General features: G+C 36.2%; 1 protein-coding gene across 1 annotated transcript in view; it reads left to right on the top strand.

Annotated features, from left to right (window-relative positions):
* The first annotated feature begins 2,312 nt into the window (after positions 1–2,312).
* The window catches only part of brinp3b (bone morphogenetic protein/retinoic acid inducible neural-specific 3b), a 28,025-nt gene continuing 16,762 nt past the window's right edge, over positions 2,313–13,575 (top strand). Inside the window, 4 exon segments of the mRNA XM_042717889.1 lie at positions 2,313–2,755; positions 2,844–3,120; positions 8,569–8,759; positions 12,619–12,812. Of these exon segments, the coding sequence (XP_042573823.1) occupies positions 2,888–3,120; positions 8,569–8,759; positions 12,619–12,812 (618 nt within the window). The 5' untranslated portion in view covers positions 2,313–2,755; positions 2,844–2,887.

The following is a 13,575-nucleotide window of genomic DNA, read 5'->3' on the forward strand; positions in this document are numbered from 1 at the left end:
AGAGTATTGTCTTAATCATGTTTAAATTTGAATATTGTTGTCCATGTAAACGTACTTATTGATCATGTGACTCACAGGTTCTTGCTTCCACTGAAGCTCAATATGATTTTTTGCTGATAACATATTGTAATTAGTAATAAAAATTTATTATATAAGAGAAATGGTAGACTAAATGTACTGGTCTTTGATATATATATACATACTATGGCAAGCCGTTCAGGAAATAATTATATTTATAATATGAAGTCTGAATATATATGGAATGAAAGTCTGAATATATATGGAATGAAAGTCTGAATATATATATAGAATGAAAGTCTGAATATATAGAATGAAAGTCTGAATATATGGAATGAAAGTCTGAATATATATGGAATGAAAGTCTGAATATATATGGAATGAAAGTCTGAATATATATAGAATTAAAGTCTGAATATATAGAATGAAAGTCTGAATATATATGGAATGAAAGTCTGAATATATATAGAATGAAAGTCTGAATATATATAGAATGAAAGTCTGAATATATAGAATGAAAGTCTGAATATATATAGGATGAAAGTCTGAATATATATATAGAATGAAAGTCTGAATATATATATAGAATGAAAGTCTGAATATATATAGAATGAAAGTCTGAATATATATAATGAAAGTCTGAATATATGGAATGAAAGTCTGAATATATATAGAACGAAAGTCTGAATATATATAGAATAAAAGTCCGAATATATCAAACGAAAGTCTGAATATATATAGAATAAAAGTCCGAATATATCAAACGAAAGTCTGAATATATATAGAATAAAAGTCCGAATATATCAAACGAAAGTCTGAATATATGGAATGAAAATCTGATGTTATCAGCGCCATCTTGTGTTATTCGTCTACTATTTTTTATTCACATTTTGAGCAATGAGCGAGTCCGCACGAAATTTAGTAGCAGCAATTTTAAGTAACGATCATCTAATTAACACCCTGGCGAATGCGTGTACGGGCCAAAATATTGGCAACCGTACACAACATCGTTCTACTGATGAAGAAATTTATTCGTTATTTCATCGCGGAAGAGCGAATGCGGTGAACTTCACAGCCCAGGAAGTTCCTGCTTATCAAGCAAACATTACAGACTTTCATTCTATATATTCAGACTTTCATTCTATATATATTCAGACTTTCATTCTATATATTTAGACTTTCATTCTATATATATTCAGACTTTCATCCTTTATATATTCAGACTTTCATTCTATATATTCAGACTTTCATTCTATATATATTCAGACTTTCATTCTATATATATTCAGACCTTCATTTTATATATTCAGACTTCATATTATAAATATAATTTTTTCCTGAACGGCTTGCCATGATATACATATATAGCGTTTTATGCCTTTATTTGGATAGGACAGTACAGGTCGACAGGAAGCGAAGTGGGTGAGAGAGAAGGTGATGGGATTGGGAAAGGTCCGTGAGCCGGGACTCGAACTCAAGACACCCGAGGCGCAATAGTGTTATTTGGCGGCGCGCTGCCAACGAGGCCATCGACGTGTACTCTCATGTTTAAACTCAACTGTATCCGACAGGAACTCACTTGAATCATATCTATACCACATCTAAAATGTATCAGACGTTTGGAAGTCAAAACATTTTCAATTAAAAATCCAGCAGAGTAGCACTAAAATAGAACGATGATATTCCAGTACTTAGATATCCCATACATGATCGAGTCTCTTTGTGAATATGAAATAGTTCTCCTCTAATACTTCCCCTTTTCTCCACAAACCTAATATTCTGGTGTTTTTCCTTCCTCATCATTTTGTAATCAGTGCTTTTGAGATTATTTATAATCACAGTGCACAGCAGAAAACAGAGCTCTCGTGTACTGTTGATACTGACTGTACATTGTGTGTGTGTGTGTGTGTGTGTGTGATCACAATGTATATATAGGAAATACATATGAAAATCATTTAATTTATTCAACTTTGTTTATGTAATTTTGGAGGATCTTTAAAGTATGTTATCAAGTTGTTGAATGTTTATACTAATTTCTCATAAGATACTGTACGTAAAAAAAGGAAGGAAAAGTCATTTTTAGTATTTTTTGGGCTATTAAAACAGCTGGTGTCTCAGAATGTTAATGTAACACAATCGTACAATAAACTTATAGCAAGTGACTTACCTTATTTAAATTCTGTTACTTAGAAGAAATAAAACCACATCATTTTCCGGGGGCACATTCTCCAACTAAAAGAGGTGAATGCGCAGAAGGAGGGGCATACAGGGTGAGAGAAACAGAGAAAGGGTGGGGGCACTAGAGTTATGCTTTATATGTATCGCTCAGTGTTAAAGTGTTAAGGCAGGAGACGCATTCGTGGGGAAACCGGCATTCATGCTCCATCATATTTTACAGCCTATCAAGACCGAGAGAGCACCCAACCTGCTCCCCCCGAGAGAACAGAGGGATCTAAAGAAATCTTACTTTTTATTTCTGCGAAAAGCGTTTCCCATAGAACATTTTTCCACACCTCTGTCAGATGTGCGACAACTTCTTCCATTGCGCGCCAGCGTGGATTTGGGAACGCGCGCGCACCTGCTTTCACCTGATGTGAGAAAACATTTTATCGACATACTTTAGACCTGTTCCGAAAAGGATCGCTCTCCTGGGCGGACAGTTCCTCGGAGGATTTCCGAGTGTTGTCTTTCATCATTTCCTCCGTGTCTCGGATAGCCGAAGTGTAACTCATGTCAGGTAATGCCTGCGCTCTTTCCGAAATCTGTGTGATGGGGATGTTAACTTGAGATCGCCGTTTGAAAACACCTATTATTCTGAGTTGCAGGAAACAACGGGGATTTGCGAGGAGGGAGCATGTATGGCTGAAGGATGTGGGCTCGGAGTGTTGGTCCTAGACCGCCTGACCTGATGCTCCTATGGGAGGGGATGGTGATCTGTCTCCGCTGGGCTTGTGTGCTCGTCTCCCTGGCTGTGTATGTGGGCTCAGCGGAACCGCTCGGATGGCTGCTGTCCGATAAAGGTCCTTTCCATCGCTCTCAGGAATTCATCGAGTTCACCGAGCGATACCAACACGGCTTTACAACCAGATACAAAATATACAGGTACGACAGGTCTTAGAAACAGTAATGTGACGGTGTTATTCGTTTCGGTTCCTGTGAGGTCAGGGTCAGATTCCAGCACACTCTGCCCTTTAAACCGTTCCTAGGTGTCTTTTTTAACCCGGGCTACAGTGCTGCTGTACTGCTGAATATCAACATGACTGATTCGCCTTAAGCTCGAGCCCACAGGTGACTCGAATCTTTTGACTCCGTTCACTAAAAAGAGTTGCTCATATTCCTATCACATTCTTGTACAGCAGTTCTATAAATATTGAATTTTGAGAACTTGAGTTGGTTCGTGTATTTCTTCTCTGCCAATGAAAATAGTTCCAAAAGAAACCCATGCTTCAAGCACTGAAGCTGGAAAATGATAACAGATAGCGTTCGCTTAGTATTGGCTCACATTATCACCCATCTGTAGAGGAAAACAAATCCTGCTTAATTATATATTTCTAATAGATCTTGCTTTTTATAGAGAAAAAATCTGTTCCTTTTTTTTTTTAATCGCATTTGCATTTGTTTAATTAAATGAAAACGCCAAGAGAGCATGGCATGTAAGCCAGTATGATAAATATAATTATATAATTAAAAGAATGCCTTATTCCAAGTGTTATTAAGGCATAGTTTGTGTGAAAAGCAGGGCAAAATTTAAGTTGGGTTTCACTGAAAACTTTCCCATTTAAAAAGATACATCCACACATTAGTGTGTTAAAATCTGTTGCAAGTCAAGTGACATCAAATGGATTTGATGTTACTGATGTCCAATGTGTCACAACACTTCCTGACACTTTTGAGTGTTTAAATTTGAGTTTAGAGGACATTTTTCAGTTAAATTTATCACAATTATTGCTTAAATCTGGGTCTCTTCTTTAAACAAACCTGTTATATTACTTCAGTGCTTTATGTTTTTTTTTTAGCAACAATAAAAAAAACACCTTTTGAGTTCCACATAAAACTGACAAACAAAAAGTAAATTAATAAGTAAATAACAGAATTGTAATTAATTTCATTTGAACATTTTAAAGTTTTGTCATGGGTGAAGTAATGGGGTCCTCTGTTTCCTCTTGAAAGTGTGTTGGTGAAATGACACATCTGAATATGTGCATGTCATGGAGTGTTTTCTTTCTAAAAATACAAAATGTACTGGATAATATTTTTCTTAATTCATGGTTAAGTAACTGGGATTTGCTTCCCCCCACATCAAACCACACAGGATATTCTAGCCAAGAACTGCCCACATAAACAACATGAGACTGTCTGACTGGCATGGAAAACAACCAACCACAGGTCATCTGTACAAGCTGTTCAGAGGGGAGTTTATCAGAAATATGGGTTGCACTATATTTTGTAGTATGTGCACTTACAGTGTACTTTCCAAAGAAAGTACTGGGTAATATAAGGTATAAGGTTAGCTTTAAGGGTACATTCAGGGTTAGTATCTGGTTATTACCCAATTTATGTAATTACTATAATAAGTAAATAGTATGTACATGTAAAACAGGATTTGTAAAATATGTGTGTACACATTATAATAAGAAATGTTAATACATGCAAATTATCTTAAAGATCCTTCCTAAAAGTAAAGGTTCCAAAAGAAGATTTCCTTAGAGATGTCATAAAATAACCATTTTGTGTCCCCCAAAGAACTTTTCAGAAGAACATAAAAAAACAACAACAACAACTAAGGAACCTTTTTTAGCTACAGAACCCTTTGAAATGGAAAGTTTCCATAAAGGATAAAGGTTATTCATGGGACCATCAACACCAATTAAGTTTTTTTTTCTCTAACTCAGAAAACAAAGTGGAATATACAAGTCAAAAATGTCTAGTTTACTTGATTGCGAGTTCCTCAAAACAAAACTCATATCTTGCAAAGATTTCATCCCACTGCCTTACAAACTTTGGCAATTATAAGGTGATTTGCATAATATAGCAACCTTATGCCTTCCAAACATGACTTTTTGTGCACCCAACTGCTTAAAATTGTGTAAAGCCAAGCAGCCAATCAGATCATAGCTTGCCAGATCAAGAAAGTACTAGCCATTTTTATTCATTATGCAACAAACAGACTTTGGGTGGTTTGAGGGTGCCATTTCATGATATGAAAACCCACCATACACTATTACACAGTTTGTCAAGTGGGTTTGTGACAACGTTCCTAATGTTTACTGAAGTATTTGTTCTCATGGGCTCATATATTAGCCATAACCAAACAAATCATAACACAATTCTGTATAACATCCCTGGTGAATAGACGTCAAGTATCATAAACTCAGCATAATACCTTAGAAATCACCAATAAATACCTTCTCCAAACAATAAGTAATAATGCATAAACACACCTCCACAGCCTTCACAAAGCCTTGCAGCCGAACTCTAGATTATTATTAGCATCATTTTCCTCTTGATCTCATCTTCATTTATGCCTCTGGTTTCTGCTTGTGATTACTAAATAGCTTGTGGCTTTTGATTACATGGTGCCCTCAGGTCTGCACCGCAGGCTCTCAGAGAGCTCTCCAACAAAGGAGCGTTTTGCCCTTTCTGGTTTGTCGGTGGTGATCAGTGGATTAGGTGCTCAATGCTAGTGCTCATCAGGCGCCTCATCTGATACTTACACCATCCCTCGTTGGGCTGATTGGTGATAATGACATCCTCCATTCCCTTCATGATTGTTCTCTGGATAGGGCTCTTCATGTGAGTGATTGGATTGGTTCCCATGAGTTTTAAACTCTGTCACTAGTATAGAGGGCTGTGGTTTAATTGCTAATCTCTAAAGAGAGATTTCTTCAGCCAAGGTTGGGGAAACTCCTGTGTTTTCTCCGGTGTGGAGACTAATAACCTTGTAATGGAGATAGGGAATGTGGGAAATAGGATGAAAGAAAATAATAAATATTGATCTAATGGTGTGATCTTGCGGAACCTGAGAAGAAGAGGCATGTTTTTTTTGCTTGCCATGCAATTTGTACACTGCCTGGATACCAGTAAATGGATTTGTATATAAATTATGAGATATTTTCCCATAAGGCAAAAAGTACTGGCTACAAATCGAATTGGCTGTCATTTGACACACTGATATTAAATGATCTTTTACTGTATGCGATGCACGAAAAGACAGATAAAAAGTACTGTTCAAAAGTTGTGGGTCGGGAAGATTTTTAAACATTTATGTCTATTAAGTTCACCAAGGATGCATTTATTTCATCAAAAATAAAGTAAAAACAGTAATATTATTAAATATTATTTTCTGTTTTCTGTTTGAATATATATTTTAAAATGTAATTGATTCCTGTGATGCAAAGCTGAATTTCCAGCATCATTACTTCAGTCTTCAGTGTCACATGATCCTTCAGAAATCATTTTAATATGCTGATTTGCTGCTCAACAAACGTTTCTGATTATTATCAATGTTGAAAAGAGTTGTGCTGCTTAATATTTTTGTGGAAAGTGATGCATTTCTCAGGATTCTTTGATGAATAGAAACTTCAAAAACAGCATTTATTTGAAATTTAAACCATTTGTAACATGATAAATGTCTTCACTGTCACATTTGATCAATTTAATGTATCCTTGCCAAATAAATTTATTCATTTAAAATAGTGCTCTCAAACGATTAATCACGATTAATCACATCAAAAATAAAAGTATTTGTTTACATAATATATGTGTGTGTACTGTGTATATTTATTATGTATATAAAGACACACACATACAGCATCTATTGTAAAAAATATTTAAATATATTAATGTGTATATATTTATATTCATATAAATTATATAATATATAAATATATTTCATATATAAACGTAACATATTTTTTGTTAATTATTTTTTTGTAAATATTTATAAATAAATATTTTTATTGAGTATACACATATATGTTTTTTTTTATATATATTTTATTTTGGCATTAGATTTATATTTTTTATTTGTTTGACAGGACTAATTTAAAAATAAATTAATTAATAAATACTATTACTATTGTTTGGTGCTCTTTTCATTCGTAAAATGAGAAAAACAGTGATATTGACAATAATGTTTCTAAATTAATATATAAGTTTATTTCTTGTTTACTTTGTATAAAATCAATATCACGTGTATGTCACAATGTCACATCATAATCAATCATGCAAATATTTAGGGGAAAAATAGCCTTGTTGCTCTTGCTCAAATGATATTGCTAAACTGTATATATTTTTTTAAAATATTGTATATATTTTTTTGCATATAACTGCATTATCATATGGCTACATCATGCACTGAGTCATTTCTCTGCATCATGTTCGTCATTAAGCAATTGCATGCAGTGTAAGATGACATGCAGGTCTAGGCCAGGCCAGGTTGTGGTAAACATGTAAAAATAATTTAAACGTTGTTGTTGTTTTTTTCATAATTAATCAAACCAAATTACCAAATTAAATCAACAGCCCTAATAATTATATTGAATTGCATGTAAACTTTATGATATCTTCCCCAAAGGCAAAATGTTCTCTTGAGTATCACGTTTATTCTTAATTGCCTGTATGAAATTCTTATTATTTATTTTTTATTTTACAGATATATGATCATGAAGCTGAAAAGTGATGCTCAAAATTAGTGTGTTTCCACACTAAGAAAAGTTTCAAAAAATTAACAAAAAAAAAAAAAGTTTAACATTCTCTCTCAAATTTTGCTACAGTGTTTAGGGACGCACGAGTGGGATGCTTTGTTTGAAGATCTACCATCTGAGCATTAGCTTCAGGGAATGCAACAAATTCTGTCAGACCAGATTAGAACAGAATATCAGATGACTAAACTTTGAAACTGAGCTCTCTCGCTGCGTAATAATAGATGCAAATGTATTTAAATGGAAAGAAACTAGATTCCATTCCCCATCCACAATACCTATTTCATAGTTTAGTGGGTGTACAGTATGCATTTTAGTTTACAGTACTTCCTTTAGTCAAACATGGGATTGCTGCTATTCTGTGTGAGGGTGTAATCAGATAATAGTTCTGAAAGCAAATGTAACTGCCAATATAAGACACCGTGCCACCTCAGTGTTTGGTTAGAGTGGTTAAACAGAGGTTTACAAGCTTTACCTTGTTCAACGTACTAATATGCACACTTTGAGATGCACAGGCACCACACAGAGTTTAGAGGAGGATCTTAAGGGATTACATCCTCACATTTCTTTGTAGAAATGTGCTCAGATTGTGCACCTGGCTCCCTATGGAGGCTCTACAAGCCCCTAACAATGAAATACCACCTACGGGCCTGGCTGCTCTGTTGAGCCCAAAAGAGCTTTTTGGAATAGGAATAGAGCAAACAAACATGGAAAGAGGGACTGATGTGGAGAAGAGCCAGATTGAGGAGAGGGCAACATGGAAGTGACTGTAATGACTAATGTGCTGATTATTGTGCTCTAGTATCGGCTCATACAACGTCTCACGTAAATAATTATGAACTCACAGGGAGTTCGGCCGATGGAAGGTCAACAGCCTTGCTGCGGAGAGACAAGAAGGCAATGGGGTGGCCGTGCCCTTTGACCCCGACTTTATCCATAACATCAGGCTTCTGGGGAGAAGGCCAAGCCTGCAGAAAATTACTGACACCATCATTAAGAAATACGGGACTCATTTCCTGCTCTCTGCCACTCTGGGAGGTAAGAAAACTTTGTTACGTGTGAGCTAGTTATTATCCTTGCAAAACAGATTTTCATTCTTGCCTTGTTCCTGAGTTGCAAGGACATCTTTATATAGTCTCTGTTGAGGCTGACGTGACATTATGCATTATTGAACACTGGGGTTAGTGTTGTCTAATGGATATGACACCGATAACTTCAGATCCTGGATAAACTTAATAGGTCAGACAACGAACTCAAAATTTATCAAACTTTCATCGGTGCATGTTATTCCAAAGAAAAGAAAAAAGGCTTGTCTTTGTCATCTTTCTTTAAAAATGCAGTTTTGTTAAACTGAAACTCTGAAATGACTTTCCTTTTTGGCTGATGTCACCTATGCCAGTGTTTCTCAAACAGGGGACCGGGGCCCACTAGAAGGGCCTCAGCAACCAATCCAAGGGGACTGCAGGATAAAGTAAAATTATTATTATTATTATTATCATTCAGGTCTCTTCAGTTAATATTCCCCGCAATTACTGCAGAAAATAACATGGTGAAATGGTCAATGCAGACATTTTACTTGAATCTACTTTCTCGTTGGCTCTAATGCTCCTTGCTAGTTCAGTCAGAAGTATAATAAAGATGATTCAGTGTTCACACGTGTCTGAGTAACGTCTGCCATTCCTTCAGCGATGGCACTTCTCTTGGTTACTACAAAACATAGAAATATTAAAAGAAATGTGTAGCATGTTAAGAGAAATAATCAGTTACTCCTGTGTGTCTCTACGTCCTGAGTGAAGAAGCAATTAAAGTAGCAACAAAAGTGATGAACTGTGATGCTGTGTTTGTGTTGCAGTCACATGTGTTTTGGCAGAGATGAGCATCTGTACATGTACAGTCTGCTTGCATTTAGCAGCTGTAAAAGCAGAACAGAGCCACTGCAGATGATCTCAGACAAACTGATGCATATATGACTGCAGTACATTCTCATCATAAAAATAACTGAAGCTAGATTATGTATTTAGTTATTTGAAAACAATGACCTTATACACACCAAAACAAATCTTCATTCTCACCTACTTTAAGAAATATGGGGAAAACAACATTTGCGTGTTGCAACTGCATTTACAAAAATAAGAACGTGGAAGCTAAAAATACAAAAAAAAAACTTTCTCTTTGTATATGCTGGACCGCCATCATCCTCCTCTTCCTCATCTGTTTGTTGGTGGACTAGTGTTGCTCGTCAGTTTTCGTAGATCAAAGATTATTAGATCAGTAATTAGATCAAAGATGAAAAAGATATCGGTTATTTATTTTTTGCATAAAGCAAGCAAGCCGCGTTCGCTGCAATCTCACGTGAGGTGAACTTTTGCGAGTTCCTTTATGAGCTTATGAGCGCTTGCTCTAGTAAAATACTAAAAATAAATGCCTAACGATACTTACCAGATGTGTTTTATCGAAATGAGTCCATACATCCATATCTCTTGGTAAATAATCAATTGATTTGCTCGCATTCTACCTTCACAAACATGGCGGATAGCACCCACGAGAACAAGACTCCGCCCACGCTGCGCGAGTGAAGGTGAGAGCGTAATCATCTAAGAGCGCAATGTAGCGAGTTCAAAATACATACAAGCAGGTGTATATAAGAATGACCTGCTGCGTTGCGTAAATATAGATTTGCTATTGTTAAAAATATTAGAGAATGTTCTATCCTATAAAGCACTTTTAATATTGTTTTTTGTTTGTTTTTTCATTTTATGGCAGATATTCTGTTTTTCAAATTCAGGACAAATGTGTAGTTAACAATATACGATACTGTAAAGGCCTTAAGTCAAGTTTAAAACAGTTTTATGTAAATTATTGCTATATTATTGTAACCGTCTATGACTGAACTGAGCTGAGTCATTGACAGAAGTGGCGCGGACTCTACAGTCAGACTCAGGCCGGTTACAGTGAACAGGAATCGGGCCATTTCTTTACAGCCGCATCACAAACACATGCGTGCGAGAGAGAGCTGCGGGCCACACTCAGCCTGGATAACACTCGCCGATGCCGAGTCTGAGCCAAGGGCAAGCAGAGCTCGGGCAGATTACTACATGCTATCTGGGAGTTTCCCCTGTGTTTGATTGTTCATTTGATCCCAGGTGTGTCTCATTATTAGTTTATCCCCTCACCTGTCATTCCCTCGTTTGTGTTGTGTATTTAAAGTGTTCTGCCCTATGTTTCTGTGTCGAGTCTTAAATGTCAAATCCCTGTTGCTATGTGCTTGCTATTGGTTCCGTTGGATGATTAAAGACTGTTATTACTGTTATTCCCTCATCAATTTCGTTCCCCACTCCAGCACAGTAGGCAACCGTGACACTGTGTCTGTTAATAATATATTATAGTCAATATATGTATTTATAGTTATGATTCTGTTAATGTTATGTTAAATAATAGATATTCAGATATTGTGTTAAACAGTTTAGGCCTTTGAGTCAGAAGGGTGGGAACCACTGACCAATAGGCCATACGGGCTATTAGTTAATAGTTAATGCTAACAAATAGCTGATTAGGAATTGTTTTAGGCTGTTGTTGTAGGTAATTCCACCCTTCTAAAATAGTCAACATGATACATGCAATATATAATTTACAGCAATAATAACCATAGGCTCCCTGTACACCTGACAGCAAAAACATTTCTCCCTGTATCATTTTATATTGTTTTATATTCATTTGAAAAACATTGATTTATAATACAGACTTAAAAAAAAAAATTCTAAATGTTAGTAGGGGTTTGAGAAAAGAGGAGGGGTTGGTGGTTTAAAATTCTTATTAGGGGGAGATAATTGAGAGAAATTAGATTCTAAGTGTAATCCAAAAAATAATTCAATGGGAAATTGTTGATTGGATTGGGTGAGACCAAAAGAGTGCATGAATTGAATTTTTTGCAGCCCGACCTCAGCACATATTACTTTCATTGCTGCATACGAATAATGAAAAATACATTTGCATTTACACCCTCATTTAAATGTAGTCAATATTCCAGATCACCTCAAAATGTGTTTGCAGTGATCCGATCACATTTTTTAATGTGGTGAAGTGTGTTCTGATCATGAAACGATCACAGAAAATGCATATTAATGCTGGGTGTACATGGAACCATTCTGCTCTGGCTTATGTTGAGATGCTCTTCACATTAGCACCAGCATCAAAAGTTTTGGTGACATATCAAGGAATCTTTTCCACTCCTCACTGTCCAATCAGTTTCCCATGTGTTTTTCTCTCTGAATAATCTGTTTCACTCCCAAAAATATGTCGATATGAAAGTAAAATGGATTGCGACTGCCTTGTCAGTTTCCATAGGCAAGATGAAAAGTGTGGACCGGTACATCTGTTTGTTTAGCTGCTTTTCAGCTCTGAGAACTCATCTTCATTTGTAGATATATTGGAGAGCAGCAGTCTCTCGGTTCTCTATAGTCCTTTATACCTTGCCTGCCAAGAGACTGTTTACAGTATACACCTCTTCAAAAGAGATATTCTCAGCCATCAGTATCTCACTCCATAAATAAACTGCTTTTATACCATGACAGAGGCTGAAAGTGGAGATCATTTGAAGGTTTGGCTAATGCTCCACAGGACACCTTTGACTCTATTTTTTTTTTCTTTCTGCATTTATTCTCTCCAAACAAACCCACCAGCTGAGTCAATTGATTTTCATTGGAGTCCTCTCACTCGGAGATGAAGGATACTCTCATCTGTACCATGCGTGTAATTAGAGCTGACGCGTCAGATGGGGAAGAGCTACATGGCTTTGTGGGCCCCGACGGGCTGAGATGGGGCGAGCTCATGCTGTAGATGATTAGGGTTGATTAGCTTCTCCAGCTGAAATGATAATATTTGTCTGGCTTTTGATCAGGTGAGGAGTCCTTGACCATTTTTGTGGACAAAAGCAAGCTTAGCAGAGGTCAGCAGAATGACGGTGCCTCCAATTCTACAGCCGGTTCGCTGACCCTCGAAGCCCTCCACCAACTGGCAGCATCCTATTTCATCGACAGAGACAGCACGCTCCGGAAGCTCCATCACCTCCAGATCGCCTCCACCGCCATTAAGGTATGACCCCCATGCTACAAAGCAGGTTTGAAATGTGATGGCAGCGGTAAATAAATGCAAAAATCTATTTTGCTTCTATGTAGTAAACAGGGCTGGGCGATACATTGCATATTAGGGATATTATCACAATATCTTTGCTGATGATATAAAATATGGAAATATCATATATATCGCAATAACTTTTTGCTTATAAATAAAATAAGTCAATTCCACCCCTTTTTTCGACCATCAAAGCCGATAGGTGGTTGCTTTCGAAAATGTCTTCGCTTTCTACGCTTTTTATTACAACCTATTCATATTTTTCACGCTACTGACAACACACTGCAAATTTTCTGGACTGACAAGTGTATTAAATGCAGGATTGAATTTGAAAATGTAATGATTGACATTGCTAGCCATGGCAATAAACCGTACCAAAAACTTGATAGTGTATGTCAAAATATATGCATAAAGTCTTGTGTGAGTGTAAATGCAAACGAATAGACACTTGTTTATGGTGGCCGGGAGAGCTCAACACTCTGCAACTGAAGAAAACACATGCAAATAGAAAAAACACCAGCAAATTAAGAAAGCATATAAAACTATATAGATATATTAGTTTGAAAACACACTCACAATACTCACAAGGCAATATGCTGCAAATACTCACAATGCAACCAAATACAGAAAACTGCTGTAAATAGCACAGACTACAACAAAAAAGATTATTCATAACGTCAATCTGCAATTTTGACTTTGTTTTAACTATTAATTAAGCATTATG

Source organism: Cyprinus carpio, chromosome B2 (assembly GCF_018340385.1).
Source record: "Cyprinus carpio isolate SPL01 chromosome B2, ASM1834038v1, whole genome shotgun sequence".
Taxonomy (NCBI): domain Eukaryota; kingdom Metazoa; phylum Chordata; class Actinopteri; order Cypriniformes; family Cyprinidae; genus Cyprinus; species Cyprinus carpio.